This window comes from Pan troglodytes, chromosome 15 (assembly GCF_028858775.2).
Source record: "Pan troglodytes isolate AG18354 chromosome 15, NHGRI_mPanTro3-v2.0_pri, whole genome shotgun sequence".
Lineage (NCBI taxonomy): Eukaryota > Metazoa > Chordata > Mammalia > Primates > Hominidae > Pan > Pan troglodytes.
The window spans coordinates 98,822,653-98,842,359 of NC_072413.2; the positions used below are offsets into that span (position 1 = coordinate 98,822,653).

A 19,707-nucleotide genomic window follows, 5' to 3' on the forward strand; every position below is an offset into this window, starting at 1 on the left:
TCTGACCCATAGGCCTAGGACCCCCATTTCTCCTGGCCCAGTCACTCACCAGGGAGGACATGGCACACGCAGAGTCAGCATGGCCGCCAGGTTCCAGGCCCTTGTTACATCTTTGCCTTGTTCATTTGGGGTTGCTTATTTCAAGCCTTTCCCTCCAGGAAGTACTACCTTATGTCCTAAACAAGCCCCATGATGCTACATGTATAATTTGAGATGCTATGATTGGGATGTGGGAGATGGAGCTAGCGCCTGCCTTCTTACCCCTTCCTGGTCCACATTTCTGTGGCCCTGGGATGGGCAGGAGGGAGCCTTCCCATTCCAGGTGGACGTGCTCTTCCCCTTTGGTCAGGATGGGCGGCCTGCGGAAACCCCTGCCAGAGAAGCGGTTACCAAAACGGGAGTTGGAGAGGTCTCACCAGGGAGCGCTGGAGACCTTAGCCCGTTCACCTTCTCCCCTCATCTTCCTCCCTCTACCTCCTGCCCCCACACTCACCCTAGCCTCCTGCCCAGCCTGGTGGGAGAGGTCAGCTTATATAAGGTCCCCTGGCCACTTCCTGATCTCCTCAGGGGGGATCTTCAGCCTAGGTCCACTCAGATTTCTCCAAATTAGGGCCCCGGTATGGGCTGTGGAAACCAGCCCTAAGTCTGGGCCTGAGTCATGCCTGCTGTTCAGGGCTTACGGGAGGGCCCTTTGTGTAACTCCAAAGCAGGGGACCGGGATTGCACACTCAAGCCTTTCAGGAACAGCTCAGGCTGGGCAACCAGACAGTTTTGCTTGGATCTCTGGGGTGGCCACGTGGCCATACATTCAATGCTCTGAGATGCCTGTGCCCTAAGCTAGGCAGGAAGTGACTTACAGCTGAAAACAGGATTTGAATGACTTCTGCTCCGGGGAGGCCCCTCAGTATAAACAGTGAGAATTTCTGGGAAATGTACATAAGGCCAGACTCTCGGGAGGGGATATGGGCCCAGATTCCCGATGCTCCCACCGAAGTGAGAGGTGCCAGCTCTTCCTGGGATCCCAAACCTCCACGGGCTCTCTCTTGTGGTTAAATGACAGCGTCTTACTTCTCATTTGATCCTCCCAGGGAGAGCGTTCACTCGCTCTCAGGGCCTGGGCTGAGCAAGCTAGCCACCTAACATCTAAGCAGAGGCATGCAGAGTGCAGCCTGAACACAGTAGGTGTGCAGCTCAGCTCCCTTGTTGGCTCTGAGCTCAGTGAGGCAGGGAGCTTGTCCCATCACTTGTCATTTTATCCCTAGCCATTGGCATGTGAAATAATGCCAGCCCTAGGCACCCAGGAAGTACCTCCTGAATGGAATGAATGAATGGATAAGTAAGACAATCTGGAATTGTCTTTTAAAGTTGCCAGAACTCAGGCTAAAGATGCAAATGCTCTGCTGGTGTATTTTGAAGCAGCCCCTTCCGAGTGTGCCTGGCCTGGCCTCCCTGCCTATGTTCCCTGTGCTCCCTACTCCAGAGTTCCACCTCCCCAGCCCTGGACCTTGACCCTCAACATCCCTATTTAGTTGGGTAATGTGTGAGGCTTTTAGAAAATAGTCTGTCGCCAGGCGTGGTGGCTCATGCCTGTAACCTCAGCACTTTGGGAGGTTGAGGTAGGAGGATCTCTTGAATCTGAGAGTTCCAGACCAGCCTGGGCAACATAGAGAGACCCTGTCTCTTAAAAAACAAACGAAGAAACAAAAAAACTTGATGTAGTGGGAAGTGCCTGTAGTCCCAGCTACTTGGGGTGCCGAGGCAGGAAGATTGCTTGAGCCCGGGAGTTTGAGGCTGCAATGAACCATGATTGCACCACTGTACTCCAGCCTGGGCAACGAAGTGAGATCTCGTCCCCAAAAAAGATAAATAAAAAGAAAATAGTCTGTTTTAGTATGTATTCAGAGCAAGCCTGTGGCATGAATATCAACTTTCCTATTTTTGCAAGGGGGAAACCAAGGTCTGGCAGGGCGAAGTGGGCAGGACCCTTCTCAAAGGGCCAGGGTGCTAGTGGCCACTGTCCTTCCCCCACCACCTCCAGGCCCCCATCCCCCCACAGTTCACGACTGCAAAGGCAGCTTTAGGTTGGGAGCTGGTGGAGCAAAAAGGCCGTTCAAAGGCAGCCTTCGTTTGCTTTTCCTTATCATCACATGTGCAAGGGCAGCTCCGTTTACCTAGAGGCAGGCGTCTTTGAGCTCATCCTTTCCGCAAACACCTAAAGGGTATGTTGAACATTTGAGCCCCTGTCTCAGAGGGCGCAGCGTTTGCACAACATAAGCCCCGGCGGCTCGGTAGACGGGTATGGGGGGTAGACTCAGGTTTCTGGATGAAGCACTGAGAGCCAAGGTGACCTGCGGTGTTCCGGGATGACCTTTGGTGACCTTCGGTCCTGTCCAGTGACCTGGGGTGGTGAAGTTACCCCAAATGGGAGGAAATGAACTCTGGGTGGGCGAAGGCTGCAGGACGTGTTGGCATGATGGCTGTAGAAAGTGCACACCAGGGCTGGTGTGGAGGGCACCTCGGCTGCTCTGAGAATCTTCCACTGCCCCGGCCTGGGATTCCCAGGAAGGGCTGGTGGTGGAGGCCAGAGAGGCTCACAGCCCTTGTCAGCCAGGCCTGGAGCCGTTCCTGCAAACAGGAGACCGATGTAAAGGTTCTGAGCTCTGCATTCTTGTGGAGTGGGTGGCACTGTGAGGCCTGCTCTCCTTGGGGCAGCGGGGGCTCCTGCAGGAGGAGGGAGGATGCCATTTGGGTTACTGAGCACCTACTGTCTCATTTAACCTTCTCAACACCCGGCGGGGGGGTGGGGGTAGGTACTATTATCCCTATTTTACAGGTGGAGAAATTGAGGAGAGGTGAAAGGATCCCAGCCAAAGTCAAGTGGTGGTATCAGAATTCAAGCCAGGCTGTCTGAGTTGGGAGCCTGTGTTCTCACCCACCTTGCCTCATGGCCTCCTCACTGCCAAATGTCCCATGCCAGGCTGCAGAGTCCCCACCCCAACCAGGAACAAGAGAGCCACAGGAAAGACGGCAGGGGCATTCCAGTGTCCTGGGAATATTTTTATCTGGAATATTTGTTTTCCCACTGAGCTTGTAAATGACATCTCAGATCCCACACTCTGAGACAGGAAGTCCTAAGTAGGAAGACAGCACCCTACCCAGCCCTTGTTGGCCACAAGGAGGGAGGGCAAGGGGCCAGGCGGCTGTGTTAGGGTGGCCAGCCTGGGCTGCTGATGGCCAGTGAGGCTCAGCCAAAAGGCTGGGAGTGGGGATGCTTGTTTCTCTTTTCCCTCTGACCGATTATGGGGACTGGCAGAGCCCATCCCCAAAACCACAGAGGGGCGCAGCTGTTTTGGAAGGCATTTCAGAGGAAGCATTCAAGGCTGTCCCAGACTGTCCCACATCCGTGGGAAGGGAAGGGCAGCAGGGCACCCATGGCACAGGCCTTTGCTCATGGACCTAGCTGATATATTGGATTAACTATTTAAATTTAAAATTTTTTTTTTTTGAGATGGAGTTTCACTCTTGTTGCCCAGGCTGGAGTGCAATGGCATGACCTCGGCTTACTGCAACCTCCGCCTCCCAGGTTCAAGCGATTCTCCTGCCTCAGCCTCCAGAGTAGCTGGGATTACAGGCATGTGCCACCATGCCTGGCTAATTTTGTATTTTTATTAGAGATGGGGTTTCTCCATGTTGGTCAGGCTGGTTTGGAACTCCTGACCTCAGGTGATCCGCCTGCTTTGGCCTCCTAAAGTGCTGGGATTACAGACGTGAGCCACCGTGCCCGGCCAAACTTTATTTATTTATTTGTTTATTTATTTATTTATTTATTTTTGAGATGAAGTCTCGCTCTGCCACCCAGGCTGGAGTGCAGTGGCACCATCTCGGCTCACTGCAACCTCTGCCTCCTGGGTTCAAGTGATTCTCCTGCCTCAGCCTCCCGATTAGCTGGGACTACAGTCACCTGCCACCATGCCTGGCTAATTTTCGTATTTTTAGTAGAGACGGGGTTTCACTACATTGACCAAGCTGGTCTCAAACTCCTAATCTCAAGTGATCTGCCCGCGTCAGCCTCCCAAAGTGCTGGGATTACAGGCATGAGCCACTGTGCCCAGCCAGATTAACTTTTACGAAATTACAAAATAAAATTTTTCCTCTTACAAAATAAATGCAAACTACATGGAAGACAAGAAGGTCTCTTCATCCTCGCTCCATGTCATATGGCTAGGGCCTGCCATGACTACAGCACACGTTTTTCCCCAATTTAATCTTCTCAACTGAAGAAGGTATTTTGTCCCCATTGTACAGATCATGACAATGAGGTTCAGAGAGGTTAAGCAACCAACCCAAGACCACACAGGTAGCAAGTGGACTAGCACCTGCAGTCTGATGTTGGGGCCCAAACCTTCAATCACCAGGCAAGACTGCCGGTCACCCTGCAAGCTGCACTCAATGGTTTGAAAGAAAGGCTGCAATCAGCATTTGTGACATTGTGCTTATGGGGTGGTCAGCCCTCCCGCCAGGTGCACAACGTGTGGCTCGGTAGACTCTGGGCAGCACAAGCCACTGCATGGAGTGGCACTCACCCTGCACTGCCATGTGCTGCCCTCTGTTTGATTCTCATCTCCTTTCAGCGTCAGACAGCGGTGGCAGGCAGCGGTGGCAGGCAGCAGTGGCAGGCAGTGGTGGCAGACAGCGGTGGCAGGCAGCGGTGGTAGGCAGCGGTAGTAGACTGATGCGGTAGGCAGTGGTGGTAGGCAGCGGTGATAGCGGTGGCAGGCAGCAGTGGCAGCAGTGGTGGCAGGCAGCGGTGATAGGCAGCGGTGGCAGTGGTGGCAGGCAGTGGTAGGCAGTGGTGGCAGGCAGCAGTGGTGGCAGCAGTGGCAGGCAGCAGTGGCAGCAGTGGTGGCAGGGAGCGGTGATAGGCAGCGGTGGCAGTGGTGGCAGGCAGTGGTAGGCAGCGGTGGCAGGCAGCAGTGGAGGGCAGCGGTGGTAGGCAGTGGTGGCAGGCAGTGGTGGTAGGCAGCAGTGGCAGTGGTGGCAGCAGTGGTGGCAGGCAGTGGTGGTAGGCAGTGGTGCCAGGCAGCGGTGGAAGGCAGCAGTGGTAGGCAGTGGTGGTAGGCAGCGGTGCCAGGCAGCGGTGGTAGGCAGCGGTGGCAGGCAGTGGTGGTAGGCAGCAGTGGCAGTGATGGCAGCAGTGGCAGTGGTGGCAGCAGTGGTGGTAGGCAGTGGTGGTAGGCAGCGGTGGCAGGTAGTGGTGGCAGGCAGCGGTGGCAGGCAGCTGTGGCAGTGGTGGTAGACTGCCGTGGTAGGTGGAACTCATCATCCTATCTCCCAGGGATTGTCACTTTCCCCGGAGCCCTCATGAGCTTCTGAGCAGCTCTACGAAGCAAGAGTCACATGGATTTGGGCTTTTTGAAGAAAGTTCAAGGAGATTCCTACCTTTGCTGGTACCCTCCTCTGGGCGTGGGCTGCGACATGGACATCAGCAAACTTAAGCTCAACGAGGGAAGATTGTGTGCCCTCTGGAACCTCTGACCGCTGCCTCTATGTGCACGGGCCCCTAATCACAGTGCGTCTCCTACGCACCCTTGGCTCCCCCAGGAGCTGGTGGCTTCTGGGTTAGCTCTGAGACAGAGGTATCATCAGGCTTGGCTCAGGGAGGCCAACTGTGTGCTCTGGAACCATCCAGACCCTCAATGTTTAAATTGAAAGTGTGCCCAGCCTCGGCCCCCTTCCCTTTGACATTAAGACTTAAGAAGTTTCTAGTCCTTGTTGAAACCTAGTACAAATGCCTCCTCTAGGAGCCTCTTGGGTGGGGTGGGAGTTTTTCAACTGTCAGCAATCTTTTAGTTAAAAAAAAAAAAGAAAAAAAGAGCAAACTTTCCAGTCCTGTTCTACCTGGAACACAGTTTCTCCTCTGGGGCCCCTCCCCAGGCCTCTGCAGTTCTCTGTCAACACAGCAAAAGCCACCCCCTCCCTAGCCGCAGGCAGTTGAATGGAGCAGTTCTTTGCTCCACCGAAGGAAATATTTCCATGGAGTGGGGCCAAGAAAACCCCTTGCTTGAATCTGGGGCTGGCCCACACCCAAAGCCAGGGGGCCCTGGGTGGGGGTGGGGTGGGCAATGTGGCTATCTTTTCCTAGTGTCAAGATGTGACTTCTAAAATCCAACCCATGGCAGTGGTCTGCTTCACCAAGACCCCGTTCTTGGCCTGCTTTGTCTTCTCGTAAATGGATTTCTCTAGGTCCCTCCAGTAGGAATGAAATCATTGAAGTGCACTTTTTTTGCTTTTACCAGCTTGGAATTTGTTCACCTCTGTGGCAGGCTCAGGAGAGTCCTTCCAAAGATTGGGCGCAGATAGGTGACTGCCACTGGCACCCACCTCTGTGCCCACCCCACAGCTACCACTCATGCATGAATGCCTCTGTCCAGGAATGGGGACTTATGCTATGCAGGACATGAATCCTGGGTCTCTTGATTTTTATTTACTTAACAGGAAAAGATTTTTAAATTGAGGTCAATAAAGAAGAGGCTAAAATGGTCACTTTTCTTGTACCGTTACATTAAAACGAATTTTTTTTTTTTTAACAGTTGGGGTCTTATGATGTCACCCAGGCTGGCCTTGAACTCCTAGGCTCAAGTGATCCTCCCCGCTTCAGCCTTCTGAGTAGCTATGACTATAGGCACGTGCCACTGTGCCTGGCTTTGGACTGCAGCATTAAAACACACAAACACACACACGCTATAAGAGGAATACATGCCAGTAAAGGAATTCATAAAAGTGGAAAGGAAGAAGAAAATTCACTCAGAATCTATCCATCCAGCACAACTAATGGTACCATTTGGGGGCATTACCCTCCAGCTCTTTTTCATTGGCACTAGTTATAAAAAGTAGTCCCAAAGAGCAATGTCCCCTGCCTGTCCACATACCACGCTCCTCCAGAGGCTGATGAGGAAAAGGGCAACTCTGTGGTTGAACATTTACTCTTGGGTTACTGTTAGTCAACGGGGAATGGCTGGAAGTCTAGCTAACTCAAATATACAGATGCGCTGCCTTGAAACCCAGCAGTCTACCTGGAATTAAACTTCATCCTTGGCCGTCTGTGAAAGGCGTTGAACTTTATTTGTCTTTTAGTATCTACAATTTGGCAAACTCTTCCATGCAAGGTTGGGGCTGTGCCCAGAACTCTGGTTTTAAGGGGAGCAGAGTGTTCCCGGCACTGGGAGCTGGGGTCGGTGTGTTTTCTAGAAGAGCTGCTGTCAATTTCAAGATCCCAGAAGATAGGCCTGGTGTGTTTGATCATTTCCTCCAAATCCTTGACTACTTGATGTCAAGCCTCACCTCTTATGGGAGGCAGACGTTGTATTTGACAATGACAGGCTTCCCCTTGTCCCACAAGAAGGAAAAACTCAGCCCCATGGAAGACCGCCCATGCGCTCAACTGCTTCTCTGACTTGAGCTGAGGTCTATGGCAGAATGGGAGGGGGTTCAGTGATGTTCAGAGGTTTGAAGGGCCAGAGGCTGGCACTAGAACTGGGGATTGGGACTGCAGTGGCAGCTTATATAGGAAGAAGTCAAAGCAGCCTCCCTATCCCGGCAGCCCCCTGGGGGGAGTGCAGAAGAGGAACTCAAGAGATCTCTGGTGCATGCTAAATTTCAGGGGTACGGGGAAAACTGGGACGTCGGCTTAGAGGGGGAGGCACTTGGGGTTTGCTGTTTGTAAAAGTTCAGAGTATGCTTTTTGAGAAGAGAGTATATTTGCCCATGCCTGGGAGATGGGTATAGGAGGACCTTGTCTTCATTTCCTGGCTGGCTCTTAGGAGGTTTGTCCCCTTGCCCATAAGTATGTACATGTGGATAGGAGGCTGCTCACATGGCTTTTGAGGGTTCTCAAGTATGAATTAAAAAAAGAAGAAAAATGTGTGCTTTGAGTGAGATCTGAGAAAAAAAAAAAAGGCAGCAAGCTAAGCCATGCGTCTGGGACACTGGCTCGCCTCCAGGATTTCAGGAGAGTTGGGTTTCAGCATGCACAGAGAGAAAGTGCTCCATTTCTCAGACCTGGATTTCCTTGTCTGTTTTCCCCTATAGATACAAATCTGAGCCCTTGAATGGCCTTTTTGAGGGAGGAAAGCATGTATAGCATTGCTCAGATTGAGAAATAGTTCAGATCCAAATATTACTATAGGTTTGGCTCCTTCAAGAATTTCTTCCATTGCTTTGGACCAATAAATATTTAAAAAGTTAGGTTCTGAGCTCCAGAAAAGCCAACAAAAACATTTAAACATATGGATTTTTTTTAAAATTGTGGTTAAACCATGTTCAGTGGAGATTAGCTTGCAGCAGTCTTTTCTTTCTCTCTTTGCCTCGCATTCCTGCTCCCCCCACTTCATCATTTTCTTTCTTTCTTTTAGGAAGCCAGAAGGGTAAACATGTTGCCATGGAGTTCTGTTTAAAATAAAATACAATGGAAAGAAAAGCAGCATGATGAAGTAACCACATGGACTGCAGGATACACCTGATACTAATTACTGTCATGCAGAATGTTCTGGAAGACATTTGACTCGCCTGATGTATACATTCAAATCAAGCAAAGTAGGACTGGAAGGCTCCTTAGGGACCATCTTGTCCAAGTCTTTCCTTTTTCCAGATGAGGAAGTAGGGGCCCACAGAGAGGGAGGGCCTGGACCTCAGCCTCCCAGCGCGGAGGGAGCAGAGCCGGGATTCAAACCCGTGGTGCTTTGTAGGAAACCCGTAATTTCCACGGTCTTTTTCCTTGGGCTGTCAGTAAGGCCCTGAAATAGGAGAGTGGGGTTTACTGTGAACCTCGAAGGAGCAGGCTCAAGAGCCAGGGGGCCCAGAATAGGGCAGAGGCTGGCTTCTCACTGGGAGGCTCAACTTCCCGCAGGGGCGCCAGGCCCTGACAGGAGAGACTGGACATTAGGTGTCTGGAAGTTTCTCCTTCTAGGGGCTCCAGGAGCATCCCAACTGAGGCCTGGGGCTCCCACCGGAACGTCAACTCATGCCCTTGTGGGGCTGCAGGGCTGACGCGGGCTGGCACTGTGTCTACGACAGCCTCCCGGGCCCCCGGGTGCGTGGCTGCGGATGCTCTCTGGCGGCCACCACAGTTCCCACGCGCGGCGGGTGAATGCGAGCCCCTTGTCAATGCGTGCCCCTCGCCTCTGCCCCCGAGAGGCTAGCAACCGGGCCTGCCGGCGTCTGATTGGCCGTGGGGGCCTGACGACAGGGGCTCCTGGTTGCTGATTGGCCCCGGCCAGCTCTGGCTGTTTCCTAGCTATTAATACTGTGGCTAATAAACGTTCTCCTGTTGACGCGGGTGCTCGGAGCCATGATTTTTTGAAGCGTTCTTGACGTCTGTGGCTGGTGCGGGCGTTTCTGCTGTGCAAGGCCTGCTTCCGGGGCTCTAGTCCCTGGGGCTCCTGGCAAGCTCCACAGGCTGTAAAGGGGGTGTTACCTGACATATTAAAGCAGCGCCCCATGAGGACCCCCACGTCCCACGTCTCTATCTCCCCAACAGTGCGCCTGTTTATGAAAAAACGAGCCCCCCACACGCCGTCCCAAGGCTCGGCGCCTCTAGTGACCTGACGGTCAATGTTCACCTCCCTAGTCATTAGCTGTGGACGTAGAAATAGCCTTTCTCCCTTCTTTTCAGCCCTGGAATCTCCCGTCTGATTTACAGTCACCTCGTGGGATCGTTGGGCATGGGGGGCTCCCTCTGACGCCGATTAAACCCCCCAAAGAAGTGCGGGGGAGCGATTCTGACTTGATGCCCTCGGCGGGGCCTCTCTGCTGTCCTCTTTGGGGCCCCTTGCTCATCCTCACCTGCTTTCTGTCACCGAGCACTCCATCCTTGTCCTCCCGGCTGCCACCCACCTGTCACCCTAAGATAGATCCTCGGTCCCTTTCAACAGCATTTTGACCTTTGCGAGAGGACATTTGATTGACGGCCCTGCACGCTCTGCCACTCAGAGCCGGGCAGAGCTGCCGAGGGCTCCCACCTGTTAGGGATTAACTCCCATGTGCCAGCTCCGGAGCCGAGGCCGCGGCAGGGCTCGGCGCAACATGTGTCGCTGCCTGTTTTTCGGGGCGCTGGGGCTCTTTCAAAGGGCATGTGTGTGGGGATCACCCCAACTTTGAGGGGTAGCTCAGGCATCTCCACATGGGACACAGTCCGCCCTCTAAAAGTACTTTCCTTAGAGGGCACGGCTCCTGTCTGGATTCTTATTACAACCCTGGTGTGTGTGGGGGGGTACCCCTCGTTAAGGTGGAGGAAGCGGACCCAGTGGAAGAGGAAGGGGCATAGCGGGTTCCGCGAACATGAGTTGTAAGCGGCAGAGCCCGGGACTCACAGCCAGGGTTTTCTGACTCGGAGACGCGGAGCTCTGTCTCCCATGTCAAAGAGAACCAGTCAGAAACGCACGGGTGGGCTGGGAGGGGGTGACAGCCTCTGGCTTACATCTGGGAACCAGTTATGTCGCCCGGGCATTTTATTTTCCTGAACAATAAGAGAAAGCATGATTTTCTTTCGCTAAGCCCGCATCCTCCGATGGATGTTCCGAAACCGCCAGGTGTGGGATCTGCGCCCCGACAGCCCCACCTTGGCCATCGGCCGCCTGAGGACGGCCAGCCATCGGGGCGATTCCCCCCACACATTGTGCCTGAATTCACCCTGCCTGGCGAGCCGGGCTCACGCAGGGAAAAAGCACCCGCGACCACAGGGTGTTGGTCATGGCGGCCAGGGGCACTGCGGCAGAATTTTTTCCTCCCTTCTTTGCTGCAATCTGGGTGCGGCTAGAGCAATTTGTCATAGAATCTGGGGGGCTCATTTTTCCGGCCAATCACTTTTAGAGAAATGAGCGCATTGCAGCAGAATGCGCTGACGTCAGAGACCACCCCTTCTGCGCCTCCATATAAACCCCACCCAGCCAGCCCCTAGCGCAGACGGCGGAGAGCAGAGAGGGAGCGCGCCTTGGCTCGCTGGCCTTGGCTGCGGCTCCTCGGGAGAGCTGGGGCGCCCACGAGAGGATCCCTCACCTGGTGAGTGGTTGGCCATCCTTGCCGCAAACGATGTGCAAAAGGAAGACGGCATCCGCTTCTGGGATGGGCTCTGTCCTCCTGGACATGCCGAGAGCCTGCCTGATCCTGGGTCCTGCTGCTGGAGGCGGCCACTTCGCCTGGTCCCCGAGCGTCCGCAACAAAATTTGTCAGAAAGAAAATCTTGAGGCACATTTCCCTGGGGGGAAGTCAGGGCTCCTCTCTGGAGGGTCCAGTCCTTAAGGGTGGGCTGGGTGGTAGGGACTTCAGTTCAGAGGAGCGGGAGGAATCAGATGGAACTCCTCTTGGATTCGGGTATACGGCAGTCACTGGGGGGCGAACCCCGGATTTCCTGTATTGGAAGCCGCCTCTAGAATCGCGTTAATAGTGGGAGATATGGCGGCGATGCCTTCTGCATGCCCCATGAATTGGGGGGGAAGCACCCGAATAGAAGGGTCTCCCGGGCATATTTGCCTCGCCAGCTGTTGGCCAGGTTTTTGGTGGATCGTGGGCGGGAGGAGTGGAGGTTCCTCTTCGCGAGGTTTTCCGAATCCAAATACACAGGTTTAGTGCAGTGTGGACCCCAGGCAAAATGTAGAGTAAAATTTCTACCCGATATCATCTGGTTCTGCCCTGATCAGCCACTTTCACAGTGGAGAGAGATGGCGCCCAAGTGCAAACCTGCCAGTAGCCCCCTAGGATCAGTCTTTGCCGAAGGGGGGTCGTGGGATTGGGGGCACTGGGAGAATAGATGCAGGGGGTGGGTTGGGGAGGAGAGAAGGCCGTGTCCTTGGGTCTGGGAAGAGGGAGGAGAGAAATGCAGAAAAGGGGGTGTGTTGCTGGGGTCTGGACGCTGGGAGCTGGGGATGGGGTGCCGCGGGGGTCTTCAGAGCGTTGCGTGGTGGTCGCTCGAAAATCCTGACATGTTGCAGTCTTGGACTTTTGGTCAAATCGCCTTTTGCCATTTCCTTTGTCCGAGTCAAGCCCCCCCAGGCCGCCCCCTCCCACCCTGGGCCGGCGGGCCTGGTGGGGGCGCAGGCGGGTGGCTACGTGGCAGGTTTCTGGAAGGTTTCCTGGCTGGCCGCGAGAGGGCGCTGGCGGCACTGCGGAATTTTGGGGGGCGGGGTGGGGAGGGGAGGTGGCCTTTGTTCTCCTGATGGAGGGGGTCGGGCACGGGATCTACTGGAGGATCCTGGATTCATTTACCCAAGAGGGAACAGTTTTGAGACTCCCGGATTCACTGCGGAGTGGCCGCAGAGGCCGGGGTCGGCCTTTGCGCCGTGGCTTCGGGTGTTGTGGAGGCGCACAGAGGCACGTTAGTTGATTTCCAGTGGTTTTTGGTTTCGGGGGTCTTAGGAAGGTGTGGCTCATTTGAGCAGGATGGAGAGAGAGGCTGTGACAAGGTCAGTGAGGGGCCATCGTGCGGGGGCTAGAAATTGTTGCTGTGGCGAAGGAGGGAGGCACGACTTGGAGGCGTGATGTTGATGCCTGGGGGCGAAGGCGGGGAGCGGCGTGGTGGCCCCCTTTGCGTTACTTTCCAGCGATGTCACAGGTTCTGTCTCTCGTTCCGAGACCACCCACATGCGTGACAGCGGTGTCTGGAGGACTGGGTCTTTCTGACTTTAGTGAACGTGTGTTTAATTGGATTGACGAAGGTGGGAGTCGGGATTTCTGCTTTTCCCTGTAGCAGGCGGAGCGGCGCTCCAGAGGGGCCTGGCGCAGGTCCGCTGGGTGGCCCACCTTCCTCTGGGGCTGGGGCCCGGTGGCTGGGGGCGCAGGAGGCGCCTGGTGCGGGCGGGAGGCGCTGCGCCGCAGCCACAGGTGGGCTCTGGCTGGTGGTGGCTGGAGAGGCGTCGAGGGGGCGTAGCGACCTGGCGCGGTGGCCTGGGGTGGGCTGTGGAGCCCTTCCTAGCCTGAGACCTGTAGGGCACCCCCTGTCCATCCAGGCCCGCCGGGCGCGGGCCGGGGCGCCGCAGGTGGCTGCACTTCTGGGTTACGGGTGCGGGCCGCGCGCCCCCTAGCGGTGAGTGCCAGCCCCGCTACCTTGGGTTTTGAGTTGCGCACACGCACACAGCTAACACTTGTGACCTGTCAGTCAAATCATCCTTACCCCCTCCCACTCCTCTCCTTCACCTCCCATTTCTCCTCTCCCTCCACCCTTTCTCATTTCCTCGTCCCTCCTCCCCCTCCTATTTTTCTTCTCCCTCCTCCCTCTTTCCTCTTCCCTCCTCCCTCTTCCCCCCTCATTTTCCTCATCTCTCTTTTCCCCTCCCCTTCTCTCCTCCCCTCTCCCTGCCCCGCCTCCTTCCTCCCTCCATACCCCTCCCTCTTCCCTCCCAGCCCCTCCCTACTGCCTTCCTCAGTCCTCCCCTTTGCCACTCCTCCCTGCCTTTCCCTCTGCCTGCCCCTTTTTGCTCTCTGCTGTTCCGGTGCTGGCCGTTAGAGGTCACGAAGATGGTTTCTAACCTGCCCCCCTCCCATGCCATAGGGTCTCTCCTCAGGGATGACATCATCCGTCCACCTCCTTGTCTTCAAGGACCACCTCCTCTCCATGCTGAGCTGCTGCCAAGGGGCCTGCTGCCCATCTACACCTCACGGTACTTCAACCCTCCTGCTATCATTTCATAACCAACGTGGCGGGCAGAATCTCCCAACCCCACCACCATCCTTGCACCACCCCCAGACCCACTAGCAATTAAAAGACAATTTTAAATTTTAACTAATCAGCTTTAATTGTAATTAATGAACTTAAACTGTAATTATGATCTAGGCTTGGGCTTTTAAGCAGGTTCTTTAACCTTTGATCAATTGCAGAGGGCACTAGGAGCACGGATTCCTGGATCCCACCAACATACAAAGCAGCCACTCACTGACCCCCAGGACCAGGATGGCAAAGGATGAAGAGGACCGGAACTGACCAGCCAGCTGTCCCTCTTACCTAAAGACTTAAACCAATGCCCTAGTGAGGGGGCATTGGGCATTAAGCCCTGACCTTTGCTATGCTCATACTTTGACTCTATGAGTACTTTCCTATAAGTCTTTGCTTGTGTTCACCTGCTAGCAAACTGGAGTGTTTCCCTCCCCAAGGGGGTGTCAGTCTTTGTCGACTGACTCTGTCATCACCCTTATGATGTCCTGAATGGAAGGATCCCTTTGGGAAATTCTCAGGAGGGGGACCTGGGCCAAGGGCTTGGCCAGCATCCTGCTGGCAACTCCAAGGCCCTGGGTGGGCTTCTGGAATGAGCATGCTACTGAATCACCAAAGGCACGCCCCACCTCTCTGAAGATCTTCCTATCCTTTTCTGGGGAATGGGGTCGATGAGAGCAACCTCCTAGGGTTGTTGTGAGAATTAAATGAGATAAAAGAGGCCTCAGGCAGGATCTGGCATAGAGGAGGTGATCAGCAAATGTTTGTTGAAAAGGTTTGACAGGTCAGTCCCTTCCCACCCCTCTTGCTTGTCTTACTTGTCTTATTTATTCTCCAACAGCACTCCAGGCAGCCCTTGTCCACGGGCTCTCCTTGCATCAGGTAGGGGCTTTGCAGAGACCATCGACGGGCTGACTTGAGTAAGAACACGAATTATGCATGTGGCCATTTCCAGAGCACTTTCTATGTGATATGAACATGTGATTTTTATGTAATATGTGTATGTAAACGAGGCAGCCTCATTTCCAGGTGAGGATGCATTTGGTAGTGTTGATTTTTGTAATTTAAAAAAGCTGAAAGGGAGAGAGGACCCGTGAGGACTGAACTCTCTGTCCCATGGGGTAGGGCTTACATTTACATTAAAGAAACAGAAACTTGCTGGGAGGTGTAAGTATTTGGTCACATTGCTGGCAACAGAAGGGGTTGGAGTTGGACCCAGGGTGCCACGCTAGCTGCCCTCACCCCTTCTTCCCCTCTGGCCCAGAGTTATACTAAGAGTCCTTTTATTTCAAACCAAATGTTTGACAATGGGACAGTCTGTTTGAAATCCCAGCTGCCTGGGGTGGTCTTGGGGGTCTGGGTGGCCCCAGTGCTGGTACCATGTGCTGGCTTCACCTTTTAATAACGGTGTGACCTTAAACAAGTCACTTAACTACTCTAAGTTTCAGTTTCTTTCATGGTCTAAATGGAGATTAAAACACACACACACACACACACACACACACACCCTCGTGTATCTACCCCACAGGGCGCTTTTGAAGACCAAATGCTGTAACTACTATGAAAGTGCTTTGTAAATTGCTGTGGAAAGTGTGAGCTACTTAAGCACCCGAGGCTGTCCCTCCTTGCTCACATGTCCAGCCCAATTCTCCCTTAGTGAGAACAGCACTCAGTAGGTGCTGTGTGTGTTTGTGTTCAATTAAGAAATTCCAGAATAAATAAAAATGAATTAATTCAACAAACATTTTCTGGAGCACCGACAATCTGCCCAGTGCACCAGGCTAGGTATCTGATACAAAGATAATGAAAACAGTCTCTTGGAACCTAATTGGGGTCCTCATTTGACCAGGAATTTCTTTCGTCCCCTTTTAAGCCAACCAGTTTTGTCCGGACAAGACAAAAACAACTTGGGCTGCTTTAGAGAAGCCCAGCTCAGTGTAGACAATAGCTGCCCAGCCTCTGAAAGGGGCTGATTGGATTATGTGGCAAATGGAGGTGCAAGGATGACTTGGACGGTGACAAATGAAGTGGGCGGAGACCTGCTTTGAGTTAATCCAGGCTATTAGGAGGGGACCTTTTGTCTTCCAGAGACTGGCAGGAGCTTTTACCAGTGGTTTTTACATCCTTAATGCTCAGGACGAATAATTTATGGTCAGTGAAAATCGAGGCCCCAGTGAGATTCGAGTGGGCTGTAAAATCGAGAGTCCTGCTCCCAGTGAGTAATGGTAGTGAATGTTTCTGTCACTTTTTGCAACCGTCCATTCATTTGATCCTCACAACTCCCTGTCCTGAGCCAGGGCCGGCCACTGCCACTCCCAGGGAAACAGAGGCTGTCAAGAGGCTCCACAGATTGGGCCCCACTGGATCATTGAACCCCTGTTCCCTGAGTTCTAGAGGAAGAATTGTACCTGTCTCAGTCCCGGCCACCTCCAGAAGGCCTCCCTCTGCATTTCTGACTTTGCTGTGCCGGCAGCCTGGAGCCTCCCAGGTCCCTGCTGTCATCTTTTCTAGCCACTACAGTCTCTGTCTTTCCTTTCACAGCCAAGCTTCTTGAAAGGCCTGTCTACACTTGCTGTCTTCCTTCCTCACCTCCAATTTCCTCTTCAACCCACTGCTTCCTGACTCGCTCTACTCCGTGGAAGCACGCTCACAAAGGTAAAGACTTTTCTGTAGCTTAATCCTTGTCATGTTTTCGGCTCATGGACACAAGGACACATTTTCATGCCTTCTCTCACAGGGCTCTGCGGCTCCGGTTCACTTCTGTGTCTTTACACTCCCTTCACAGAGACACTTGCTCCCCCTTCTCTCGTTCTTAGCATCCCCTAGGAACTTGCACACCCAGGTCTCTCGACTTCTGGACCTGCTTCTTACCATGCCGTCTTAAGCAGTCAGGAGTCGCTGCCTGGGTTCGAGTCCTAGTTAAATTACTTAGTGCTGAGACCTTGGGGTAGGTAAACTTTTCCAAGCCAGGTTTATCTCAGTTTCAAAATAGGGTTAATCATCTTTATCTGGCAGGTCAGGTGGGATGTCTCACAGGTAAGCACCAGATGCCATTTGAAGGGCTTGAAGCAAAGTCAATAAAGCATTCATGGGAAAATACAACTGGAGGCACCACTAGATTTTCGTATACATTAGGTTCCCACGGGGAGGACCAAAGAGAGAAGAAAGAAGTGGAAAGGGAGGAGTGTGCAGGAGAGACAGGAGAAGAGAATAACTAAACAAAGACATTAAAGACAAAAAAAAGTAGGAAAGGGAGACTTAGAAAATATTAAAAGCCACCAAAAACACATCCAAAGACGGTTTCCCCTTACGTTAGTTGGGCTAAAAGAAAGCAGATGGGAAGAAGGTTTTAAATTGATTATCCCAGTGACAAATCCCAGGAAGCTTTCACATCAAATCACCCTATTCTGGGTTTTTAACTCCTTCCATCGAGTTTAACCTCTTTACCTCCCACATCCTGGTAAACCCTGCCCCCTCCCTACTGCCCCCTTTGCTGGTGATTAAATCCTGAAGGTACACGAAGTATTTCAGTGAATGAATGGCTAACAGAAAAGGGCCTCCCCTCCCCCTTACCCTGGCGGTGTTTTTCAGTTTTATTCCGCTTTCCGCCCTTTTCCCTTAATGAACACAGGGCTAATCTCGGGCCTTGTCGAAGGAAGAGGCTGCAGACGTTAATGAGGTTAGCTGCTGGGTTCCAGTATTCGTCGCATAAGGATCCTTCTTTGTCTGCGAAGGAAAAACACACTGATTATCATAATGAGGTGAACTGGCCACCGCCGGGCCGGGGCGATGTGGCTTCTTAAGTCACACTTCTAATTTTGGTGATGGAGCCGACATTTCTTTTGCTCCTCATTTAAGTCTTTGCCTCTGTCCCAGTGCGAAGTCCATTCAGCAGGGTTGAAAGTTGCAGGCAGCTTTGGGAAGGGGGGCATCGGACAGGGTTGCATTGTAGAAAGTGGCTTTGTTCGATCCTTCGCACAGATGCAAATGGCCAGAGCATTCATTCCCTTTCTTCAAGAGCTGAGGACTGGGGGGCCCACTGGTGACCAGTTCCCAACTCTAGCTCTCCTCTGACTCATCTCAGGACCCATTGAGGGCATCCAAAACTCACTCAAGATCACCAAGTGGTAGGAAAGTACTAACTCCTAGGCATAGCCCTAGGGGAGTGACTACAATGTGAATACTCATGGAATGCGTAGCCAGGTGAAGAAGTGAATGCATGTTGGCATCCCAGAGGGACCCCCATAAGAGGGCATAGTTTGGGGTTCAGATTTGACTCCAGCATACTGTTGAAATTGGGGCACAGGGGGCTAGTGATTAGTCAGGATCAATCAGTGGAGAGGAGATTAAAACTCACATCTGGGAATCCGGAATCAGAACTTATAGTTCTTTTTTTTGAAATGGAGTCTCGCTCTGTCGCCCAGGCTGGAGTGCAGTGGCGTGATCTCGGCTCACTGCAACCTCTGCCTTCCGGGTTCAGGCAATTCTCCCACCTCAGCCTCCTGAGTAGCTGGGATTACAGGCGCCCACCACCACAGCCGGCTACTTTTTGTATTTTTAGGAGAGACGGGGTTTCACCATGTTGGTCAGCCTGGTCTTGAACTCCTGACCTCATGATCCACCTGCCTTAGCCTCCCAAAGTGCTGGGATTACAGGCGTGAGCCACCCGGGAGGCGGAGCTTGCAGTGAGCCGAGATCGCGCCACGGCACTCCAGCCTGGGCGACAGAGCGAGACTCCGTCTCAAAAAAAAAAAAAAAAAAAAAAAAAAAATATCCTCACCCACATGTCCTGTACCCTGCCTGAACCCTCCTCCTCTTTTTGTTCTGATCTTTGAGCTCCCTAGAGCCCATAATTCTTTAGAGCAGGTATGTCCCGAGTCTGAAACATGCCCTTATTTGTCCCAAGCTCTGGACATTTCTCACCCCAAGGCGGATCAATCATGATTAAATCACTCCAATTAAACTTTAGGCTCCAGTCAGACCTTCAGCCAAATGGAAAAAAAAACTAGGGGATAAGGGAGGTAGCTGGAGCAAGAAAATGTTATTAGTTGAAACCTTATGGGACCTTCCTCCCTTAGTGAGTCTGTTGGCTAAAGGTTCTCTGGCTTCGTGAATTAGAATTGGATACTGTTTCCAAGTTAGCAAAACCAACTCTACCCCAGCACCCCACGAGGAAGAATGTGGAAGGATCTCCCATTGGCCGGTTGGGGCAAAAGCCTGAGGCAATCTTTCATCCCCTTTTGCCAAGGCGAGACTTTCCCAGTGACGGTGATGTAGTTGGCCACTCTGTCTAGGGGAGCGTTGAGACTATGGGTGGACTCGGGTGTAGACCTCTGAAGCTGAGATCACACGAAAACCTGGCCTCCCCGCCATGTAGCTGTTGGAGAGTAGAAAAATAGAGCACGCCTGATGTTTCTAAATGAGAAGACTTTCAATAGTAATGAAGAATCCATGGCACTCTCCTCACCCTCAAACACATGGCAGTCATTCACATACAGGCCCCAAAGCCACTGTTAGTGCTGCAGTAGCTCCTGTGGACATTGGAAAGCCTGGAGAGGGCGTGGAAGAAATCAGTTGGCCCCCGGCAGGTTCTCTGGGGTTTTGTGCCCTAAAAACTTTCAAAAGTTAACTCCCCACGTCCCCATCCTGCTTGGGTTTCTGGACTTTTCTGAGGCACCGGCAGAGGGGTCTCGTTGCTCCCTTGAGTGTAGGGGCAGCCCTTTAACCTGGCTCCCTGAGTCCCTGCTTTTTCTGCCTCTGTTGTCTTCTTCCTCGTCTTCCTCTCTCTCAATATCTCCCTCTCTTTGTCCCTCCCCAGTTCCTGACCTGGCCCTCCCGGGGTGCCCTTGGCCAGCCCCGTGCCTCCTCAGGGTGTCCCAGCACCAGCCTGGCACAGAGTGGGGCTCAGTTAGAGTATGTGGGATGTTGGTTTCGCCAGGTGAGTGAATGAAAGGACTCGACCACCACAGCTGAGCCACTAGCTGGGCCATGCGAAGAGTTCTAGGTGC

At 53.1% G+C, this 19,707-nt stretch overlaps 1 protein-coding gene across 8 annotated transcripts in view; it reads left to right on the plus strand.

The window, feature by feature from the left end:
- The first annotated feature begins 10,943 nt into the window (after positions 1–10,943).
- The window catches only part of LOC743380 (uncharacterized), a 34,943-nt gene continuing 26,179 nt past the window's right edge, over positions 10,944–19,707 (plus strand). For 4 of the 8 annotated variants that reach the window (XR_008539099.2, XM_016926739.3, XM_063793147.1 and 1 more), the window contains exons 1-5: positions 10,945–11,055; positions 13,541–13,649; positions 13,867–14,581; positions 16,241–16,354; positions 19,518–19,637. Coding sequence is in view for 4 of the 8 variants with exons in the window: in XM_016926739.3 (XP_016782228.1) it covers positions 19,615–19,637 (23 nt within the window). In the remaining 4 variants the exon portion in view is untranslated. Of the gene's footprint in view, positions 11,056–13,540; positions 13,650–13,866; positions 14,620–15,787; positions 15,915–16,240; positions 16,355–19,515; positions 19,638–19,707 lie in introns of those variants that run through there. The other 4 variants (XR_010151032.1, XR_010151031.1, XR_010151033.1 and 1 more) reach the window with 4 other exon arrangements.